Below are 22,027 nucleotides of genomic sequence, written 5' to 3'. Positions count from 1 at the left end.
TTCTACCCTGACTGGGCAGGTGAGTTGTTACACACCTGTTAGCCAATTCCTACTTCTATGGCCAAGGTGCCATGATACTTTTTTTTTTTTAATTAACACATAATGTATTAATTTCTTCAGGGGTACAGGTCTGTGATTCATCAGTCTTACACAATTCACAGCACTCACCATAGCACATACTCTCCCCAATATCTATAACCCAGCCACCCTATCCCTCCGTGCCACAACCCCAGCAACCCTCAGTTTGTTTCCTGAGATTAAGAGTCTCTTATGACTTGTCTCCTTCTCTGGTTTCATCTTGTTTCATTTTTCCCTCCCTTCCCTTATGATCGTTTGTCTTGTTTCTCAAATTCCTCCTATCAGTGAGATCATATGATAATTGTCTTTCTCTGACTGACTTATTTCGCTTAGCATAATACCCTCTAGTTCCATCCACATCAGTGCAAACAGCAAGATTTCATTTTTTGTTGGCTGCATAGTATTCCATTGTGTGTGTGTGTGTGTATATATATATATATATATATATATATATATATATATATATATCACATCTTCTTTACCCATTCAGCCATGATACTTCTTTCTAATGGGGGCATTTGCACCTTTGGCTTCAGGGGTCATCAAACAACTTAGACATTGACCAAGCAGAGAATCACATTTCATTTGTCCAGATGATAGGTTCAAGAATGGGAAAGTTACCCAATTACAGTTAAGGAGTCATTAAAGGGCTCTGTGAAAGAGATTCTCTCTTCTACTCAATCCAAAGTGTTGAGCATGGAAGACCGAGAGTAGCTACTGCCAGATTGTGACCTCAGTAGGAGAGACTCTGTATGAGATACAAGGCAATATGCTTCTGAGAGACATGTTGAGAGACAATAAGTCCTGGTGGCATCATTTGTGACCTATGCATTAGGCTGTGTTGAGGCCAATATTTGTCCCCTAAGAGTCAGTTAACTCTTTTGTGCTTGAGCTTTTTCCCTCTCCTGGTCCCTAGAAACAAAAACAGACCAACAAAGCCTTAATCCATTTCTGTAGTTCCACCCATTTTCCAGATTCAAGGGTCAATCTGACTCCTGAGCAGAGAAAGTCAGTATTCAAAAACCTAACCTGGTATCTCACGGTTAAGTCAACCATCTTGCAAGTTCTGACCCTATCCATTTGTAACAAACCCTGTGCTTCTGTAGCTGTTCCACTCACTAGGTTTCGGTCCTATCCTTCTTAGAGTTCCTCATGGCGTCTAACTATTGGGACCGTGGCTTACAGCCAGACTTCTCTGATACCAGGCTTTGACTTTATCTTGAGTATTTCCTCTCCTGGTGAATTTAATTGGGCCTGATTGGACTGGGCCATTACTGATGTGATGAGCTGTGAGGCCTCCCTGGGAGGCTGGCTGCTCCCTGCCTTTCAGCTTTAGAAGTCTGAGTGTGTGCTTAGTCAGGCCAGACAGAATTGTTTGGATCCACTGATGCTAACTCACACCAAGGGATTTCCAAAAGCCTGGTGCATAATCAGGCATGCCAGTTTACTCGTCTACAGTGAGGGTCTTTCCTAGGTCAGACTCTTTCACATTATCAGGGTATCAGGAACCAGATTACTAACCAGAATGCTCACTGATGGGCACAAAATCAGATAAGAGCAGAGAGAGATCCTGAGGGTTATGTCATCCTGCCACGGTGAAACTCGACTCAAATAACAATCCTACCCCATAACCAAATCCCCATCTCTAGTGACTGACTGGAACTTTCCTATCCATGCGATTCAGTCTCTACCCACTGCCTCCAAACACACACACAAAACAGTACTGGGTAATTGTGCTAACTATGCCATAATAATGACCCCCCACTGAGCATCCTCCTTTTTGTTGACATATTCTTCACAGTATGTTTAGGAAGTGGTGTTGTTTAGCAAGGCCAATTGATTTGTTCTATTTCTCTTTATAATCTTATTCTAGCCCTGCTCCCTTGAGGTAGTACTTAAGTTACCTCAATTATAGCATTTGGGTATTCCCCAAACCCTTCAGTCTCACCTATACAATTTTTAGGTTGCCCCTACAGACAGCCAATCTTTCCATCATGCATAGATTTTTGCTAGTTTAACTTTGAGATGACACATCTTTATCCCTGCCATGGCTAATCAAAGCCCTGGTTTTGAGAGTGGAACACAATCACACAATTCCTCTCAGAGCTTTCCAACAAAGAACTTTGTGCCCAGGGTTACTTTATCTACTCTGAGCCTTTAGTCAAGGACAGCTTGCAGCTGTCTCCCATTAGAGGAATACATCTCCCATTAGAGGAATACATCTCCAAGCACATTTACCTATAACTTGCTTAGAAACCACAGATGGCAGCATTGGGGAGTATAACTCATGTTCTAACTAATTGTGAACACAGACTGTGAAAGACCAATGAAAATCAGTACTTGCAGCAACTGATATTTTTAAACGTTGGGGGTGAGCTAATGTTTGCCAGCAACCATGAAAGAATAGGCTGTCTTAACCAATTCCATCATATTCTTCTTACAACTCTAGATGTTCTAGAGAAGAATAGTAGGCAACCGTGAACGTCTTTGAAGTGTGATTCTAAGTGAAATGTGTAAAATTTTTTAAAAACTGTAATGCCATTGTTTTTTAATAATGACAGTATATTTTAAAAAATGCAGAAGAAAGAAAATGGACCATTTTCTTATACCACACACAAAGATAAACTCAAAATGGATGAAAGCCCTCGACGTGAGAAAGGAATCCATCAAAATCCTAGAGGAGAGCACATGCAGCCACCTCTTTAACATCAGCCACAGCAACTTCTTGCTAGACACACCTCCAAAGGCAAGGGAAATAAAGGCAAAAATGAACTACTGGGCCTTCATGAAGATAAAAAGCTTTTGTACAGCAAAGGAAACAGTTAACAAAACTAAAAGGCAACCTACTGAATGGGAGAACATATTTGCATATGTTTTGTCAGATAAAGGGCTAGTATACAAAATCTATAAAGAACTTAACAAACTCTACACCCAAAAAAATCCAGTCAAGATATGGGCAGAAGACATAAACAAACATTTCTCCAAAGAAGACATCAAAACCACAATGAGATACCACTTTGCACCCATGAGAATGACTAAAATAGGAAACTGAGGAAAACAACAAATGTTTTCTGAGGAAAACAACAAGTGTTGGAGAGGATATAGAGAAAGGGGAACCTTCTTACAGTGTTGATGGGAATGCAAACTGGTGCAGCCACTCTGGAAAACAGTATGGATGTTCTTCAAAGAGTTAAAAATAGAGCTACCCTCTGACCCAGCAATTGCACTACCAGGTATTTATCCAAATATAAATATCCAAAGTATTTATCCAAATACTACCAGGTATTTATTTATGATTTGAAGGGGCACATGCACCCCGATATTTATGGCAGCAATGTCCACAAGTGCCAAAGTATGGAAAGAGCCCAGATGTCCATTGACAGATGAATGGATAAAGAAGTTGTGTGTATGTACACACACACACACACACACACACACACACACACACACGTATATTACTCAGCCATCAAAAAGGATGAAATCTTACCATTTACAATGACATGAATGGAACTGGAGGGTATAACGCTAAGTGAAATAAGTCAGTCAGAGAGAAACAATTATCATATGATTTCACTCGTATGTGGAATTTAATACACAAAACAGATGAACATAGGGGAAGGGAAGGAAAAAAAAAAAGATCAAAATAAGGAGGCAAACCATAAGAGATGGTGAACTCTAGGAAACAAACTGAGGGTTGCTGGAGGAAATGGGTGGGGATGGGGTAATTGGATGATGGGCATTAAGGAGGGCATGTGATGTAATGAGCATTGGATGTTATATGCAACTGATGAACCACTAAATTCAACCTCTGAAATTAATAAAACTAGATTAATAAAAGTCAAATAAAATAAAAGTATAATGTCATAATTAAAAAGCAAAACAAAACTTCAACACACTCAATTTTTCTATTTTCCTCTCACATAGGTCATCTGGAAATCTTTCAAATGACAGGAGGAGTAAAACATTAAGCAAAGAGCACATCGCTTGTTTGAACACCAAGGAATTACTACCAAAAGCTTTCAATCTCTAACTAGCATCTAGACCATTTCTAGTGTATCAAGAAGCCATGGGCACTGATAACAGAAACGGGGTATGAGCAAGGGCCTGGGTGGCCAAGAAGAGGCTAGAAAGACACAGGTCCCATGGACCTAGCAGGTACCATCCAACCTCCTTCTAATGGCTGAGTTTCACTCTCCAGTCATCTCAGGCCCATGAATTTGTTATCTTTAAGATTATTTAGATCACAGAAATGCTAATGGTACACACACAGAGAAAACCCAATGATCACTTGTACAAACAAACCACATTAATAGCAGCTGTTACTACAGAAGCTTACGATGGCCCTTGCCCCTCGGTGCAGATGTGAGCTTATTGGTATGTGTATCATCTTACCTACACCTCAGTGCCCAGTACTCGGGGAACACACTCAGTGAGGTACAGGGTAGATATAAAGACTTGCTCATGGGGACGGTTATTTTTAGCTATAAAAGCAGAACAAAAGGTCTTTGTTCTACGGATGCCAAGAATTATATTTCTTAACTAGATTAGCACCAATTTGAGCTTTTGGTGGAGGTTTTCCTTTTGAAAACATGCGCTTTGGGAACATTTCCCGGAGTTTCAGAATTGAAAAGAATAAAGCGAAGTAAAAGAGATATCTGTCTGAGATGATAGCAACTAAAAAGCTCTTTGGCTCTTGGACTTTGAATTCAACTAAAAGCCATAAAAGAGTAATCTCAAGAAATATTAAGTGTCATTTATTAAAATCACTGTTTTATGGCTTTTCACCCTGCATCACTGATCAGATAATCAAACAAGCAAATTTTGGATTTTTATATAAATTGCTTGGTTCTTAGCAGCATAGGCATATATAAAATCTAAATGGCACATACACCTGGATTTTCAGACAGGTAATAAAAGAGTGGGTCTCAGTAACCTGGGAGGTTGTGTCCCAGTCTCCTCCCATTTTTTTTTTTTTTTTTTTTTTTTTTTTGCCATGGGCTTGTGTGGCATTAACTGAGAGAAAGTACTAGGACTCATTCTAGAGAGAAACATAGCTGTTCTGCAGAATCCAGAGGGCAGCCACATCTCCTGATCTATTCAATCATTCATTCCTTCATTCAATGAATATTATTTTGAGCACTTACTATGTGTTATTTGCTATTCTAGGTGCTAAGATCATCAGTAAAACAGAGTTTCTCTTTTGGGGAGGGGGAAACAAGCAATGAACAATGGCTAAAATAAATACCTAAATGAATAACTTGTTAGGAAGCACTGAGTGCTATTTTAGAGTATGCCAACAAGAATCGTTACTCATGCCGCATTTCCTGCGTCCCAAATATTTTATGTCTATTATCTAATGACAATGTAATCCTCACAAAAACTCATGAGGCAGCTGCAGCATTTTACAGATGAGGAAAGCAAGGCACCGAAAGGTAGAACTGCCCAAGATCACACTGCAAGTAAATGGTAGAGTTGTAATTGCCTACTGAATAAACTTCTTGGTCAAGGTCACCAATTCTGCCCCCAGGAGCTACAAAGGAAATGCTCTAAAAAATGTCCAAGGCACTTCACATGCAATACCAGCCAGCAACAGACTGTGAATCTTATCCATCATTAACTGAAGAGGAAATTAGAAAATTAAAATGTGGAATCAAGGCGAAGGGATAGTTGGTCCATCTACAAAAAAAAAGGAAAAATAAGAGATCCAACTGTGAACATGAAGACTATTGTGATTCTTCTCTCCTGCCTCCAGACAACCCCCTTTAGCTATCTATCCCTTTCTTCATACAGTCATCACCAACACAAGCAGAAATGGAGAAAGAGAGGAGATGCTGAGCTTACTTGGCAACAGCTCTGTAAGCAGTTTGGTTGGTAAAGATGCTCTAACCACCTTAGCTAGTAAAACCAGGCACTGACTCTCAACCTCATCATGGTTGGCCTGTCAGTTCAAGCTAGAATTTCATTCTAGGACCTCAGCTCTGTCAATAATTACAGCCTCCTTGCAGTATTTTTTTTTTTATTTTCTTCAACCCTCCCCAGGTTTGAATGGCTCCTAGAATGCAATGGGCCTTACAGGGAGTATCTTCCCTTTCAGGATTTTTCTAGAAACAAAGAAATAGGCATTGGTCAACTCCACAGAGCAACCTGATTGGAGGAAGCTATGGTAGGAAATATGTACATCTGTGGCCAGACCACAAATGGAGATTGCTTTTCTAATAAAGGATGGTTCTCACCAGCAGCATGTGGAGCTATGCCCATTTTACAGAAGACAGAACTGAAAGATAAAATAACTTGCCAAGCTCTCATTTATAGAAGACCAAGAACATTTGACTTAAAGGCCCTTAAGCTCCAAATCTCTTTGCTATTCTACCTCTCGCATCTCCTGCAGGAGTTAGAATTTTAGACCAGAAAGGAAGCTAAGAGATTATCTGGTTCATCCTCTGTTTTATCAAGGACAGGTTGTGAGACTTGCTTATGGACATGGGGTAGGCAAAAGAAAGCAGAACTCACAGGTACATATCACACAGGTACTGATTCTGTACAGAAGAATGTATAGAAGGCAAATACTGGAATTTTAAAAACTACTTTAAGGTAAATGTGCCAAGTTCATGAACATAGGGGCCAAGAAAAGAGAGAACAAAATATATAATTACTAATTAAAAGTAGAAAAGGAAGGAGTCACCTGAAGTGGGTTAAAAAAGCAATGTGGGGAGGGGCCCCTGGGTGGCTCAGTGAGTTAAGCCGCTCCCTTCGGCTCAGGTCATGATCTCAGGGTCCTGGGATCGAGTCCCGCATCGGGCTCTCTGCTCACCGGGGAGCCTGCTTCCTCCTCTCTCTGCCTGCCTCTCTGCCTGCCTCTCTGCCTACTTGTGATCTCTCTCTGTCAAATAAATAAAAAATAAAAAAATAAATCTAAAAAAGCAATGTGGGGAAAAAAGGAAGGTTCTGTGTGTGGGAACATATTTAGCCTGAAATGATAGTGAAATGGCCAGGAGAAAAAAAAATGAAGTTAAAATGGTCAAGGATGTGGGAAGAACGGGTAGGTCTGTGCTTGATAGTGTGATTCTGGCATTGCTTATCTGACAGAGGTAAATGGCTAGAGAAGGAATCACTCTTCCTTTTTTGTTTTGTTATTTTTTTGTTTTTGTGTAAGCTCAAAATGCTAAGTGGTTGGCTTTAAAGTTGATCTACTGTTTTATTTTATTGAAAAAAACAGAGCAGAATATGAGTCATCTGGATTTCTACATGGTTCCCACAAGATCCGAAATTACATGTAGTACAAAATCGTGTTTTCGATATTTACCACAGGCCAAAAATTTTCCCTTAAAATTTGATCAAAGCTACACAGCAAAGCTGCAACCACAGCCTTGACTTCGGATCCTAGGGCTAACTTTCTGGAACCACATCCCCAGGGGTGGCCTGCACAAATGACTGAACTTGGCCAAAAAGCAAGTTTGCCTTTAGGGCTCCCTGCCTTCCATTTTAATACCTTTTGCTTCCTCGGAGGGTGCACAATGAACAGCCTGTGCCCACACTGGCCCTTCAGGCTGGAGTCACCCCTTTCTGTGACTCACTTGTCCCTCTCAACCAAGAGGCTTACTCGGAAGCCCTGTCCACTGTCCCTTCCCAAAATATCCGTGCCTGTGCTTCGGGTCCTGCTCTTGACAACCCTACAGATTCATTTCCTTGGAGTCACTGATCAGCATGAAATTACATTTTTATTTACCCCCATCTTCAACCTCCCCCTTTTCAAAAATTTATTTTACTCTTATGTTAGTCACCATACAGTACTTCATTAGTGTTTGATGTAGCCCTCCATGATTCATCGTTTGTGTATGCCCCTTTCTTAAGTAGGAGATCTAATGTCTTTGCCCAGAATGAACCATCCCCCTTATGTTTAAAATTGGGGCTTTTTGAAGGGCAGCCTGCTTAAAACTCTTTGACCTTGATCTCAGGGCACAAATCTGGACTTCTGTACAAGCTTGGAATCTTCTGTCTGCTTGAAATGTCCTCTTGCTCTATATATCCTACCTGCTGAAATCATTGCTCATGGTTCATAACCCTTTTCAAATGTGGTCTCCACCCAGAAAGACCTCCTGACTCTCTAGAACTGTGCTGACACAGGAACCACGACCCATGGGAAGCAACTGAGCACATGAAATGTGATCGCTTCAAAGTAACATGTGCTAAAACACACACCAGATTTATAAGACTTGTATACAACAAAAGTATAATATCTCCTTTTACATCATGCATTGAAATAATTTTTTGGATATACTAGGTTAAGGAAAATATATTATCAAATGGATTTCATCAGTTCTTTTTCTTTTTAATGTGAAATTTTGAAAATTTGAAAATTTGAAATTACAATGTGGCTTTTATGTTTCAAATTACAAAATTTGAAATTATATATGTGGCTTAGGTTTATAGATTACCTTCCATTTCTATTGGATAGCACCGCTCTAGAGTCCAAACCAATAGTTTTGAAATCACAGTGGGAGCTGGGGAATATGGATGATTTGTGAATTTCTGTCTGATGTCTGTGGAAAGGCATTTTGGAGTAAGATAATCTATGTCTCTGATGAACATCAATAACATATTTAAGATAATCAGTGAAGAACAGATGTATTAGGTCTTTGCAGCATTGATCTTTCACTAACTTTGACGAAATCCCCATTTCCTTCCCTCCTATCCTTAACCCTGGGGACAAAGAAAAAACAGAGTGACAGAGTATGTAGAATCATTTTTTTTTTTTTCAGTAGACCATTGTCTGGTCTAGACAGACAAAATGGAATATGGTCCACTTAAGTATAGACAGCTGTGAAGAGGAAGGGGAGGGGGAGAAGGGGAGGAGAAGGGGAGAGGGGAAGTTGGAGGGGGGTGGGGGTGGAGAGAAAGGAGGAGGGGGAGGAAGAAGAGGAAGAAGGAAAGAAGAAAGGAGGCTAATATTAGATGTCACATGCAGTGCTAAACACTCCCACATAATCAGAATTTCCTAAACTGGGCTCAGAAACCATAGTCTTGAGGGGTATTCATAAATGTTGTGTTGGGGACAGGGAGGGAAAAGGAAGTTTCCTGACATACCAGAATCAACAACACTGTACTAAACAAAATTAATGAGATTTCTTAATTGCAGGACTTTTCAGAGCCTTTAATATACTATGAAACATATGACAGCCCAAAAGAGAAAAATTGAATTTAGTGTTTCCAAACTTATTTGACCACTGAATCCTCTTTTGAAAAACACATATCAACAGCACCAACATTTACTGGTTGGTAAAATTTGTCCTAGGCAATGTCATCTCATCTGTATTTTAAGGCAAGAAACTGTGGCTTAGGAAGTTAAGTGACTCCCTACCATTTCAATCATATAATTGGTTTTTGGCTGAGCCCAAATTCCAAATTCATGTTTATACCAGAGAAAGGATTTTTTTTTTTTTTTTTAAGTAGGCCCCATGTCCAACTTGGGGCTCAAAGTCATGATCCCGAGATCAAGTTGCACGTTCTACCAACTGAGCCAGCTGGGCACAGTTAGAATAGGCAAATATTATCATCGCAGAAAATTCACAATACATATAGTGGTACATGTAAAAATGATTAAATCACTTCTCTCCACATATTCTAAGTTCATGGTCCCTCAGTTCAGACCCCACCCCTTCTTGGTCAGCTTGGATAAAAGAGGTCTTTTTGTTCTGAATTTTCATCATTTGGATCTTGGCATACATTAATTTTAAGCTTAGATATGCCGGTGTCTTATCTGTCTAAATAGACTGGAGCTTCCTGCAGCATTACTTTGAATTCCCCACAGTGTGTCCTACAGACAGAAGAGGCTCTCTAGAACCCCGCAGGGCTCAGCTGTTGATGGTTTGTGGGGTCTTCTTCCCAGATCTGAGGGCTAGAGAAACATTAGCTCTTGGTTCAGAGATACCACTTCACCGAAGTTGCAAAGCCAGTGTCGAACAGCGTGATAGTGAACGCTGACATACCTGTAAAATGCAACTCATGATATCAGAAGCAATTTTTGCATGGGGAGTGTCTTCATCTTTCCCAGAGGGTCTTAGGCTGTGCTCCAGACAGGAGTCCCAGAGCCCCACCAGGGCCTCTGCATGCTTTTCAATCGACTCTGTCTCTCTGATGGCTGTTGTGATTCTCGTGATGCAGATTTCAACCACTGCCTGGTCATTGTTATTGGTCTGGTAATCCTAGTTGAAAGAAAACCTTCATGTTAAATAACAGTCTGGAAAGTTCTCTTCGAAAGGACCAACAACATGCCAGCTAATACACTTAGCAAAGGGGCGTGCTGTACCCTGAGCTAAGGGGTGAGCCCCAGTACAATGAGGGCCTTCTGCCTTGGAGATGAGAATCTGGTGGACGGAGGCGATATGCAAATGTGCTGAAACGGAGCGGGTTCCTGCTGTCACAGACCCACAGCCAGGGAGCGGGGAGAGTCCAAAGAAGCTTAATTATTCACTTGCCAAGTAGGGTTTAATTTTCAGGCTGTTTCAGTTTCTAAGTCTGTTACAGGTCAGGGTTGACTTTTTTTCCTCTGACAGTTCAATGTTTTTTGTGAAATGTTTCAAATCATCCTCCAATTTCCCGGCATAAACATTCTCTCTCTCCTACTACACAACAGAATACATCATTTCAGCTCTCTCTTTTTGGTTCAAATAACTACCAAATCCACGTTAGCTTTCCCCAACCAAATTTCCCTTTATTTAACTATTTAATTGTCCCTCAAATATCTAATCATCTTTATTGGGAGGTAATAGGACCATCCAAGATCTAAATGTGAAAAATCGGCCCATGATTTTAATTCAGAAAACTGGTCTGTCCATAGCCTGGCAGACTGACAAAAACAAAAATATAATTGAGCAGTGAAGCAATTTGATCCATACACCACCACGCGCGATGGGAGATGGGAAGTGAGGGGGCTTCTCTGTCCTACTGCGAGCTCCAGCCCTGACAATCTGGGTTAGCTATCATATCTAATGCTGCAGTAAACATCTTATGCACGAAGCCCTCTCCATGCTCAGATTACCGATGGCCAGAGTCTTCAGAAGTGGAAATTTCTGGGACAAAGGACAGGAACATTTCTAGGGCTCATGATACATACTGTCATACTATTTTCCAGAAAGGTCATCTGATATATATTCCCATCAGCTGGGTGAAAGCATGTTTTCCCCACTGTGCCTTTGTAAGCACAGAGTATTATTAATTTGTGCTAATAATTTGATCAGTGAAAAACAGTTATCTCATTGCTGTTTTACTTGGAATTTCCTGATCAGAAGTGAGGTTAAGGGGCACCTGGGTGGCTCAGTAGGTTAAAGCCTCTGCCTTCAGCTCAGGTCATGATTATAGGGTCCTGGGATCGAGCCCCACATGGGGCTCTCTGCTCAGCGGGGAGCCTGCTTCCTCCTTTCTCTTTGCCTGCCTCTCTGCCTCCTTTTGATTTCTGTCTGTCAAATAAATAAATGAATCCTAAAAAAAAAAAAAGAAAAGTATAAGACATACATATGTGTCTTGGTTCACGAGCAACAAAATTCCAGTTTTCTACTAAAAAGAGAAGTGCTTTGATGGAGAATTCTGAAAGCATTCTGGAATGAAGCTGGAGTATACAGAAGAAATTAATGTGTCAGCAAGATTGTTTAACAAAAGGTATATATTCTCATTCTAAGATTTCTAACTACAAGAGTTAAACAGCTGTTTGTAAGATAAATCAGTGCACACTGGTCACAATGTCAGTGAACATATTAATATATTAGGCATAGGTGCATCAGTTATGAATGCTGATATTACTGTGAATCTATTGAGCTAAGAATTTCCTGTGATATACCACTTTACTAAGGAAAGATTTTTTTAACTAGAGACAATTTATACATTTAAATCCCTACATATGACATGAAGAAAAGCTTTCTCCAAAAAGGAGGTTTCCTCAAAAAAAGGTTGAAAACCCAAAAAGCTGTTAATTACTTCAACAAATATCCAAAAAGACAAAGGAAATTAAAAAAAAAAAAACAAACTAATGACGTGATTGACCAATCTAAAGATTTTTGTCAGGGGATCAACTTTGCAATTAGGGTTTTCCTAACTCATCATATGCCACCCTGATCTCATAAAATATATATGTCTGCATACATATGTGTCCATGTTCAAGTTCAAACTTGAATCATTACCTATGCATATTAAAATCGGTAACTTCTGAGAACTAGATCTATTTAATATCAAACCTATCAAAGTAGGTTTAGAGATTCATACTCACAGTAACCTGGTCATTGTTAACGTTTAAGTAACTTACCCTACAGCAGTGGGGAGACCGAATTATAAGGTGGGAAAATAAAAAATCCACACATTGTGTTCCTCCAAGTCTAGTTACTGGGAAGGGTCACCCCCACCGAGCCACAGATACCACTCCTCCATATCACTATCCATAAACCATAAACCACTCACACTTCTTATGCTCTAAAGAGTCTTCAGGGGATGGCCCACTGGAAAAAGGGAATGTGGAACATCTGAAATAAAGCACTTAGTGATAGGAATGACATAGGAGTAGAAGTTGGAAGAGAAGAAGGAAAACATCTTGAGAACCATTTCTCCTTCCCTTCTGTGAGAGACAGCATAGCATAGCAGTTAAAAGTATGGACTCTTGTCTGCACACAGAGCCATATTCTGCTCTTACCAGCTCTGAAATCTTGAGCAACCACTTATCTTTCTGTACCTCAGTAGCCTAATCCTTAAAATCAGCATATTATAGGGGAGAAGTCAAGATGGCAGAGAAATAGCAGGCTGAGATGACATCAGGTAGCAGGAGATCAGCTAGATAGCTTATCAATCCATTCCAGACACCTACAAATCCAACAGGAGATCAAAGAGAAGAAGAGAAGAAATTCTAGAAACATAAAATTGGCCACTTTCTGAAAGGTAGGACTGGCAGAGAAGTGAACCCAAAGTGATGGGAAGATAGACCTTGGAGGAAGGGGCCAGCTCCTGGCAAGCAGCAGAGAAATGGAGCACAAAATCAGAACTTTTAAAAATCTGCTCCACTGAGGGACATCACTCCAGAGGCCAAGCTGGGGTGAAGCGCACATGGGGACAGTGTGGCCCCATGTCCCGTGGGGTCACAGAAGGATTGGGGGTGTCTGAGTATAATAGAGCTCACAGGTATTAGAGCGGGGAAGCCGGCTACAGTGAGGGAGCCAAGGAATGAGCTCTCAACTTGGGGTTACCTTGAACCATGATCTGTGGTACAGGCGACTGCTCTGTAAACGGGGACCCTACAAAATCCAGGGAGAGCCCCCTGGAAGAGCTCAGGGATCTGTGGGGTCAGAGACTCCAGGCGGGGCTGTGGGCCAGAGACAGAGATGCTTGGTCACAGGCTGCGTGAGCTCAGAGCGCAGTGGAGGCCAGGGAGACGGGAGTGATTGAACGCTTTTCTCTGAGGGTGCACTGAGGTGTGGGACCCTGAGCTCTCGGCCAGAGATTGGGAGGCCAGTACTTTCATTCCCATCCTCCAGAACTCTACAGAAAGCATTCAGAAAAACAAAAGCTCCCAAAAGCAAACCTGAGGGGATTGCTTAGCCTATCTCCTGGTAAGGGTAGTGCAATTCTGCCTCGGGGAAAGACACTTGAGAATCACTACAACAGGCCCCTCCCTCAAAAGATCAACAAGAAATCCAGCCAAGACCAAGTTCACTTAGCAAAGACAACAGCAGAATTCCAGAGGAGGAGAAAGCAAAGCATGGAATTCATGGCATTCTCCCCATGGTTCTTTAGTTTTGCAAAGTTGATTAATATTTTTTTTTCTTCTGCTAATTACTTTGCAAAGTTGATTAATATTTTTTTATTTTTTTTCTTCTGCTAATTTTTTTAACATTTACCCTTTCCTCTTTTAACATTTTTTAACTAGTCTATCTTAACAATACCTTTCATTTAAAAAGATCTTTTTTGAACTTCATTATTATAGTCATATTTATTCTTCATTTTATCTAACTTTATTTTTTGTATACACATAGGGTTTTTTGTTCTAAAACATTTTGGGGTACAACTTCTTCTAATAGATCAAAATACACCTTAAATCTAGCACAGGGCTTTGTTCTAGTCTCCAGCCTGAACAAATTCTCTTCACTTTCTTTTTCTTTATTCTCCCAACCAACTTATCTTATCAACTCTTTTTTTAGAAGTTAAAAAAAATTTTTATCTTTATAGTTATATTCCATCCCTGCATCATATTTACCTTTATATATGTTTTTCATTTTTTAAAATTTTGAGAGGTAGTTTCTTCTGAGACCAAAATACTCCCAATATTAAGTGGGTGACCCTGTTCTAGTCACCAGTCTAATATATATATATATTTTACATTTTTTCTTTTTTTCTTTTTTTAATTCTTTTTCCTGAACTTCTTTTTACCCCCATTCTTCCCCCCATGATTTGGGGTCTCTTCTAATTTGCTTAAAGCACATTTTCCTGGGGTCTTTGCCACCCTTTTAGTATTTCATTTTCTCCTTCATATATTCTTATCTGGATAAAATGACAAGGCAGAAAAACTCACCACACACACACACACACACACACACACACAAAAACAAAACCAAAACCAAAAAAAAAAAAAAAAAACCCTAAAAAAAAAACCCAAAAAACCAAGAGGCAGTACCAAAGGCTAGGGACCTTATCAATATGGACATTGGTAATATGTCAGATCTAGAGTTCAGAATGACAATTCTCAAGGTTCTAGCCGGGCTTGAAAAAGGCATGGAAGATATTAGAGAATCCCTGTCTGGAGAAATAAAAGCCCTTTCTGGAAAAATAAAAGAACTAAAATGTAACCAAGTTGAAATTTAAAAAGCTATTAATGAGGTGCGATAAAAAATGGAGGTTCTTACTGCTAGGATAAATGAGGCGGAAGAGAGAATTAGTGATATAGAAGACCAAATGATAGAGAATAAAGAAGCTGAGCAAAAGAGAGACAAACAACTACTGGAACACAAGGGGAGAATTCGAGAGGTAAGTGATACCATAAGATGAAACAACATTAGAATAATTGGGACTCCAGAAGAAGGAGAAAGAGGGGAGCAGAAGGTATATTGGAGAGAATTATTGTAGAGAATTTCCCTAATATGGCAAAGGGAACAAGCATCAAAATCCAGGAGGTACAAAGAGCCCCCTTGAAAATCAATAAGAATAGGTCCACACCCCATCATCCAATAGTAAAATTTACAAGTCTTAGTGACAAAGGGAAAATCTTGAAAGCAGCCCGGGACAAGAAGTTGTAACATACAATGGTAAAAATATTAGATTGGCAGTGGACTTATCCACAGAGAACTGGTAGGCCGGAAAGGACCGGCATGATATAGTAAGAGCACTAAACAAGAAAAACATGCAGCCAAGAATACTATACCCAGCTAGGCTGCCATTGAAAATAGAAATAGATAAAAAGCTTCCAGGACAAACAAAAACTGAAAGAATTTGTAAACACCAAACCAGTTCTACAGAAAATATTGAAAGGGGTCCTCTAAGCAAAGAGAGAGCCTAAAAGCAGTAGATCAGAAAGGAACAGAGACAATATACAGTAATATTCACCTTACAGGCAATACAATTAAACTAAATTCATCTCTTCCAATAGTTACCCTGCATATAATAAATGGGCTAAATGCCCCAGTCAAAAGGCACAGGGTATCACAATGGATTAAAAAAAAAAAAAAATCAATATGCTGTCTACAAGAAACTCATTTTAGACCCAAAGACACCTCCAGATTTAAAGTGAGGAGGTGGAAAACAATTTACCATGCTAATGGACATCAAAAGAAAGCTGGGGTGGCAATCCTTATATCAGATCAATTAGATTTTAAGCCAAAGACTGTAATAAGACATGAGAAAGGACACTATATCATACTCAAAGGGTCTGTCCAACAAGAAGATCTAACAGTTTTAAATATCTATGCCCCTAATATGGGTGCAGCCAACTATATAAACCAATTAATAACAAAATAAAAGAAACACATCGACAATAATACAATAATAGTAGGAGACTTTAACACCCACCCTCACTGAAATGGACAGATCATCCAAGCAAAAGACCAACAAGGAAATAAATCCCTTAAACGACACACTGGATCAAATGGACAGCACAGATACATTCAGAACATTCCATCCTAAAGCAATAGAATACACATTCTTCTCAAGTGCACATGGAACATTCTCCAGAATAGACCACATCCTAGGTCATAAATCAGGTCTCGACTGGTATCAAAAGATTGGGATCATTCCCTGCATATTTTCAGACCACAATGCTCTGAAGTTAGAACTCAATCACAAGAGGAAATTTGGAAAGAACCCAAATACATGGAGACTAAACAGCATCCTTCTAAAGAATGAATGGGTCAACCAGGAAATTATAGAAAAATTGAAAAAAATTCATGGAAACAAATGATAATGAAAACACAATGGTTCAAAATCTGTGGGACACAACAAAGGTGGTCCTGAGAGGAAAAATATATAGTGATACAAGCCTTTCTCAAGAAACAAGAAAGGTCTCAGATACACAACCTAACCCCACATCTAAAGAAGCTGGAGAAAGAACAACAAAGAAAGCCTAAACCCAGCAGGAGAAGAGAAATCATAAAAATCAGAGCAGAAATCAATGAAATAGAACCCCCCCCCCCCAAAAAAAAAAACAGAAAAAAAATTAACAAAACTAAGATCTGGTTCTTTGAAAGAATTAATAAGATTAATAAATCCCTGGCCAGGCTTATCAAAAAGAAAAGAGAAAGGACCCAAATAAATAAAATCATGAATGAAAGAGGAGAGATCACAACCAACACCGAGAAATACAATTATAAGAACATATTATGAGCAACTCTCCACCAACAAACTCAACAATCTGGAAGAAATGGATACATTTCTAGAGACATATAAACTACCACAACTGAACCAGGAGAAATAGAAAACCTGAACAGACCCATAACCAGTAAGGAGATTGAAACAGTCATCAAAAATCTCCAAACAAACAGGAGCCTGGGGCCAGACAGCTTCTCAGGGGAATTCTACCAAACACTTAAAGAAAAATTAATTCCTATTCTCCTGAAACTGTTCCAAAAAATAGAAATGGAAGGAAAACTTCCAAACTCATTTGATGAGGCCAGCATCACCTTGATCCCAAAACCAGACAAGGATCCCATCAAAAAAGAGAATTACAGACCAATATCCTTAATGAACACAGATGTGAAATTATCACCAAAATATTAGCCAATAGGATCCAACAGTACATTAAAGGAATTATTCACCATAACCAAGTGGGATTTATTCCAGGGATGCAAGGTTGGTTCAATATCCACAAATCAATCAATGTGATATAATACATTAATAAAAGAAAGAACAAGAACCATATGATACTCTCAATAGATGCTGAAAAAGCATTTGACAAAGTACAGTATCCCTTCCTGAGCAAAACTTTTCAAAGTGTAGGGAGAGAGGGCACATACCTCAATATTGTCAAAGCCATCTATGAAAAACCCACCGCAAATATCATTCTCAATGGAGAAAAACTGAGAGCTTTTCCGCTAAGGTCAGGAACACGGCAGGGATGTCCATTATCACCACTGCCATTCAACATAGTACTAGAAGTCCTAGCCTCAGCAATCAGACAACATAAAGAAATTAAAGGCATCCAAATCAGTAAAGAAGAAATCAAACTATCACTCTTTGCAGATGATATGATACTATATGTGGAAAACCCAAAAGACTCCACTCAAAAATGCTTATTACTCATACAGGAATTCAATAAAGTATCAGGATATAAAATCAATGCACAGGAATCAGTTGCATTTCTATACACCAACAGAAAGACAGAAGAAAGAGAAATTAAGGAGTCAATCCCATTTATAATTATACCCAAAACCATAAGATACCTAGGAATAAACCTAACCAAAGAGGCAAAGAATCTATACTCAGAAAACTATAAAGTACTCATGAAAGAAATTGAGGAAGACACAAAGAAATGGAAAAATGTTCCATGCTCATGGATTGGGAGAACAAATATTGTGAAAATGCCTATGCTACCTAAAGCAATCTACACATTTAATGCAATCCCTATCAAAATCCCATCCATTTTCTTCAAAGAAATGGAACAAATAATCCTAAAATTTATATGGAACCAGAAAAGACCTCAAATAGCCAAAGGAATATTGAAAAAGAAAGCCAAAGTTGGTGGCATCACAATTCTGGACTTCAAGCTCTATTACAAAGCTGTCATCATCAAGATAGTATGGTACTGGCACAAATACAGACACATAAGTCAATAGAACAGAATAGAGAGCCCAGAAATAGACCTTCAATTCTATGGTCAACTAATATTTAACAAAGCAGGAAAGAATATCCACTGGGAAAAAGACAGTCTTTTCAACAAATAGTGCTGGGAAAATTACACAGCCACACGCAGAAGAATGAAATTGGACCATTTCCTTACACCATACAGAAAAATAGACTCCAAATGGATGAAAGAGCTCAATGTGAGACAGGAATCCATCAAAATCCTTGAGGAGAACACAGGCAGCAACCTCTTTGACCTCGGCCACAGCAACATCTTCCTAGGAACATTTCCAAAGGCAAGGGAAGCAAGGGCAAAAATGAACTATTAGGACTTCATCAAGATCAAAAGCTTTTGCACAGCAAAAGAAACAGTTAACAAAACCAAAAGACAACTGACAGAATGGGAGAAGATATTTGTAAATGGCATACCAGATAAAGGACTAGTATCCACAATCTATAAGGAGCTTAGGAAACGCAACACCCAAAGAACAAATAATCCAATCAAGAAATGGGCAGAGGACATGAACAGACATTTCTGCAAAGAAGACATCCAGATGGCCAACAGACACATGAAAAAGTGCTCCACATCACTCAGCATCAGGGAAATATAAATCAAAACCACAATGAGATATCACCTCACACCAGTCAGAATGGCTAAAATTGACAAGTCAGGAAATGCCAGATGTTGGCAAGGATGCGGAGAAAGGGGAACCCTCCTCCACTGTTGGTGGGAATGCAAGCCAGTGCAAACACTCTGGAAAATAGCATGGAGGTTCCTCAAAAAGTTGAAAATAGAGCTACACCCCAACAATCGCACTACTGAATATTTACCCTAAAGATACAAACATAGTGAAAATGCCTATGCTACCTAAAGCAATCTACACATTTATTGCAATCCCTTTCAAAATCCCATCCATTTTTTTCAAAGAAATGGAACAAATAATCCTAAAATTTATATGGAACCAGAAAAGACCTAGAATAGCCAAAGGATGGATGGATATATATATATATATATATATATATATATATATATATATACATATATATATATATATATATATTTTTTTTTTTAAAGGACAGTTAATTCTAGTAAGAAGAATCCTCCTTCTCTTTTCCAACTTTAAAGATTTTATTTATTTATTTGACAGGCAGAGATCATAAGTACGCGGAGAGGCAGGCAGAGAGAGAGGAGGAAGCAGGCTCTCTGCTGAGCAGAGAGCCCAATGCGGGGCTCGATCCCAGGACCCTGGGATCATGACCTGAGCCAAAGGCAGAGGCTTTAACCCACTCAGCCACCCAGGTGCCCCCCCTCTTTTTTTTAATCAAGTGCTGCGTTTAATGAAAACCACCTAAGACAGAAAAGGAGATAGGAGATCACCATAGAGGGGCACATGCACCCGAATGTTTATAGCAGCAAGGTCCACAATAGCCAAACTATGGAAAGAACCTACATGTCCATCAACAGATGAATGGATGAAGAAGAAGTAGGATATATAATGCAGCCATCAAAAGAAATGAAATCTTGCCATTAGCAACAACATGGATGATACTAGAGGGCATTATGCTTAGTGAAATAAGTCAATCAGAGAAAGACAACTATCATATGATCTCCCTGATATGAGGAAGTGGAGATGCAACGTTGGGGGTAGGAAAAGAATAAATCAAACAAGATGGGATCGGGAGGGAGACAAACCATAAGAGACACTTAATCTCACAAAACAAACTGAGGAGTTGCTGGGGTTGGGGGGTAGGTAGAGGGTAGTGGGGTTATGGACATTGGGGAGGGTACGTGTTATGGTGAATGCTGTGAAGTGTGTAAACCTGGTGATTCATAGACCTGTACCTCTGGGGCTAGTAATACATTATATGTTTATAAAAAAATAAAAATATATGAAAAATACTTAAATTGTAGAGAATAAAAAAATTATTATCTTTTCTTAAAAAATCAACCTATTATTAATATCTATCTCCTGCTACTATGGTGAGGATTAAATTAATTAACATAGGGAAAGGATTTACAATAGTGTCTGGCACATGATAAGTGCAGATAAATGTTAACATACAGTGAGTTATAAATACTTCCTTATATGTGGTTACAATTTTTTTAAGAATTTATTTATTTATTTGACATAAAGAGATCACAAGTAGGCAAAGAGGCAGGCAGAGAGAGAGAGAGAGATGAGGAAGCAGGCTCCCCACTGAGCAGAGAGCCCAATGTGGGACTCGATCCCAGGACCCCAAGATCATGACTTGAGCCAAAGGTAGAGGCTTAACCCACTGAGCCACCCAGGGGCCTCTGGTCACAATATTTTTATACATTAATTTCACAACCAATTCATAATGTACAGCACAAAAATTTCACATACTTATTCTCTTCCTACTGTCACATTCTATACAGAATCCATATTAATAATATATTGATCTATGTATCATTTTTCCTGCTTTCAAGAGCACACATGTATACACACCTTACTTATTCTACCCTTCTAAGATTCCTCAAGGTGGAGACACTAAAAACTCCACCAGAAGCACCAATGATCCCAGAGCTGATAATGTCACTGGTACTTAAAGCAAAAGCAAACATAAAATGACTTTGAAGGATGGAACACTCCGCTAAAATCATCCAGTACTCCCATGAGTAAAATTTTATTTAAACCAAACTCAAAAATCCAAACTTATAAAACATTGGAACCAAGCCAATATGAGCACATGGCAGGATGTACAACTTGGGGCATATTAGACAGTCAAAAAGCAGATAGCAGAATTATTGACCCCAAATTATATAATTATATGTTCAAAATGATTCATTGTATCAAGGAAGATTCTTATAAACAAAGACTAAATCTCTTTTAAAATGAAAAGCAAGATGTTAAAACAAAGCAAATGAAACTTCAAGAAATGAAAAACTCGGGGGCGCCTGGGTGGCTCAGTGGGTTAAAGCCTCTGCTTTCGGCTCAGGTCATGATCCCAGGGTTCTGGGATCAAGCCCCGAATCGGGCTCTCTGCTCAGCGGGGAGCCTGCTTCCTCCTCTCTCTCTCTCTGCCTGCCTCTCTGCCTACTTGTCATCTCTGTCTGTCAAATAAATGAATAAAATCTTTAAAAAAAAAAAAAAAGAAGAAGAAATGAAAAACTCAGTGAGTGAATGAAATAGTGGATAAGATACAGCTGAAAAAAAGACTCAGTGGATTGGAATATAGAGCTGAGGAAATGAAAATATATTCCATAGATGAAAAATACAAGAGGTTAAAAGGCATGGAGGTTAAAATCAGAGAATATGAAGGATGTGAGGGCAGTGGTTTTTGTCTGCTTTGTTTATGATTATATTCCCAACATCTAGAAGATAATAGGTACTCACAAAAGTACTTGTGGAATGCATAAATGAGTGGAATGGGTAGAATTTTCAGAAGGAAAAATGAGATGGAAGAGAGTATTTGATTTAATATTTCTTTAATTTCCAAAATTGACAAAAAGCATGAACCTCAAACTCACAAAACACAATGAGGATTGAGTAAGGATATACAAATAAAACCATATTCAGACACATAATCATAAAACCTTGGAACACACCAAAGACAGAGAAATTATTAAAGCATAAAAAAATAGAGTAGGTATAAAGAATGTCAAACTGACAGAGGATTTTTATAACAG

At 39.1% G+C, this 22,027-nt stretch overlaps 1 protein-coding gene across 1 annotated transcript in view; it reads right to left on the bottom strand.

Annotated features, from left to right (window-relative positions):
• VEPH1 (ventricular zone expressed PH domain containing 1) overlaps positions 1–22,027 on the bottom strand; it is a 247,870-nt gene that overhangs the window by 206,952 nt on the left and 18,891 nt on the right. Inside the window, 1 exon segment of the mRNA XM_059163672.1 lies at positions 10,065–10,280. Within this exon segment, the coding sequence (XP_059019655.1) occupies positions 10,065–10,280 (216 nt within the window).

The sequence above is a fragment of the Mustela lutreola genome, chromosome 2, assembly GCF_030435805.1.
Source record: "Mustela lutreola isolate mMusLut2 chromosome 2, mMusLut2.pri, whole genome shotgun sequence".
Classification (NCBI taxonomy): Eukaryota; Metazoa; Chordata; class Mammalia; order Carnivora; family Mustelidae; genus Mustela; species Mustela lutreola.
This window is presented reverse-complemented; position numbering and strand designations above follow the sequence as displayed.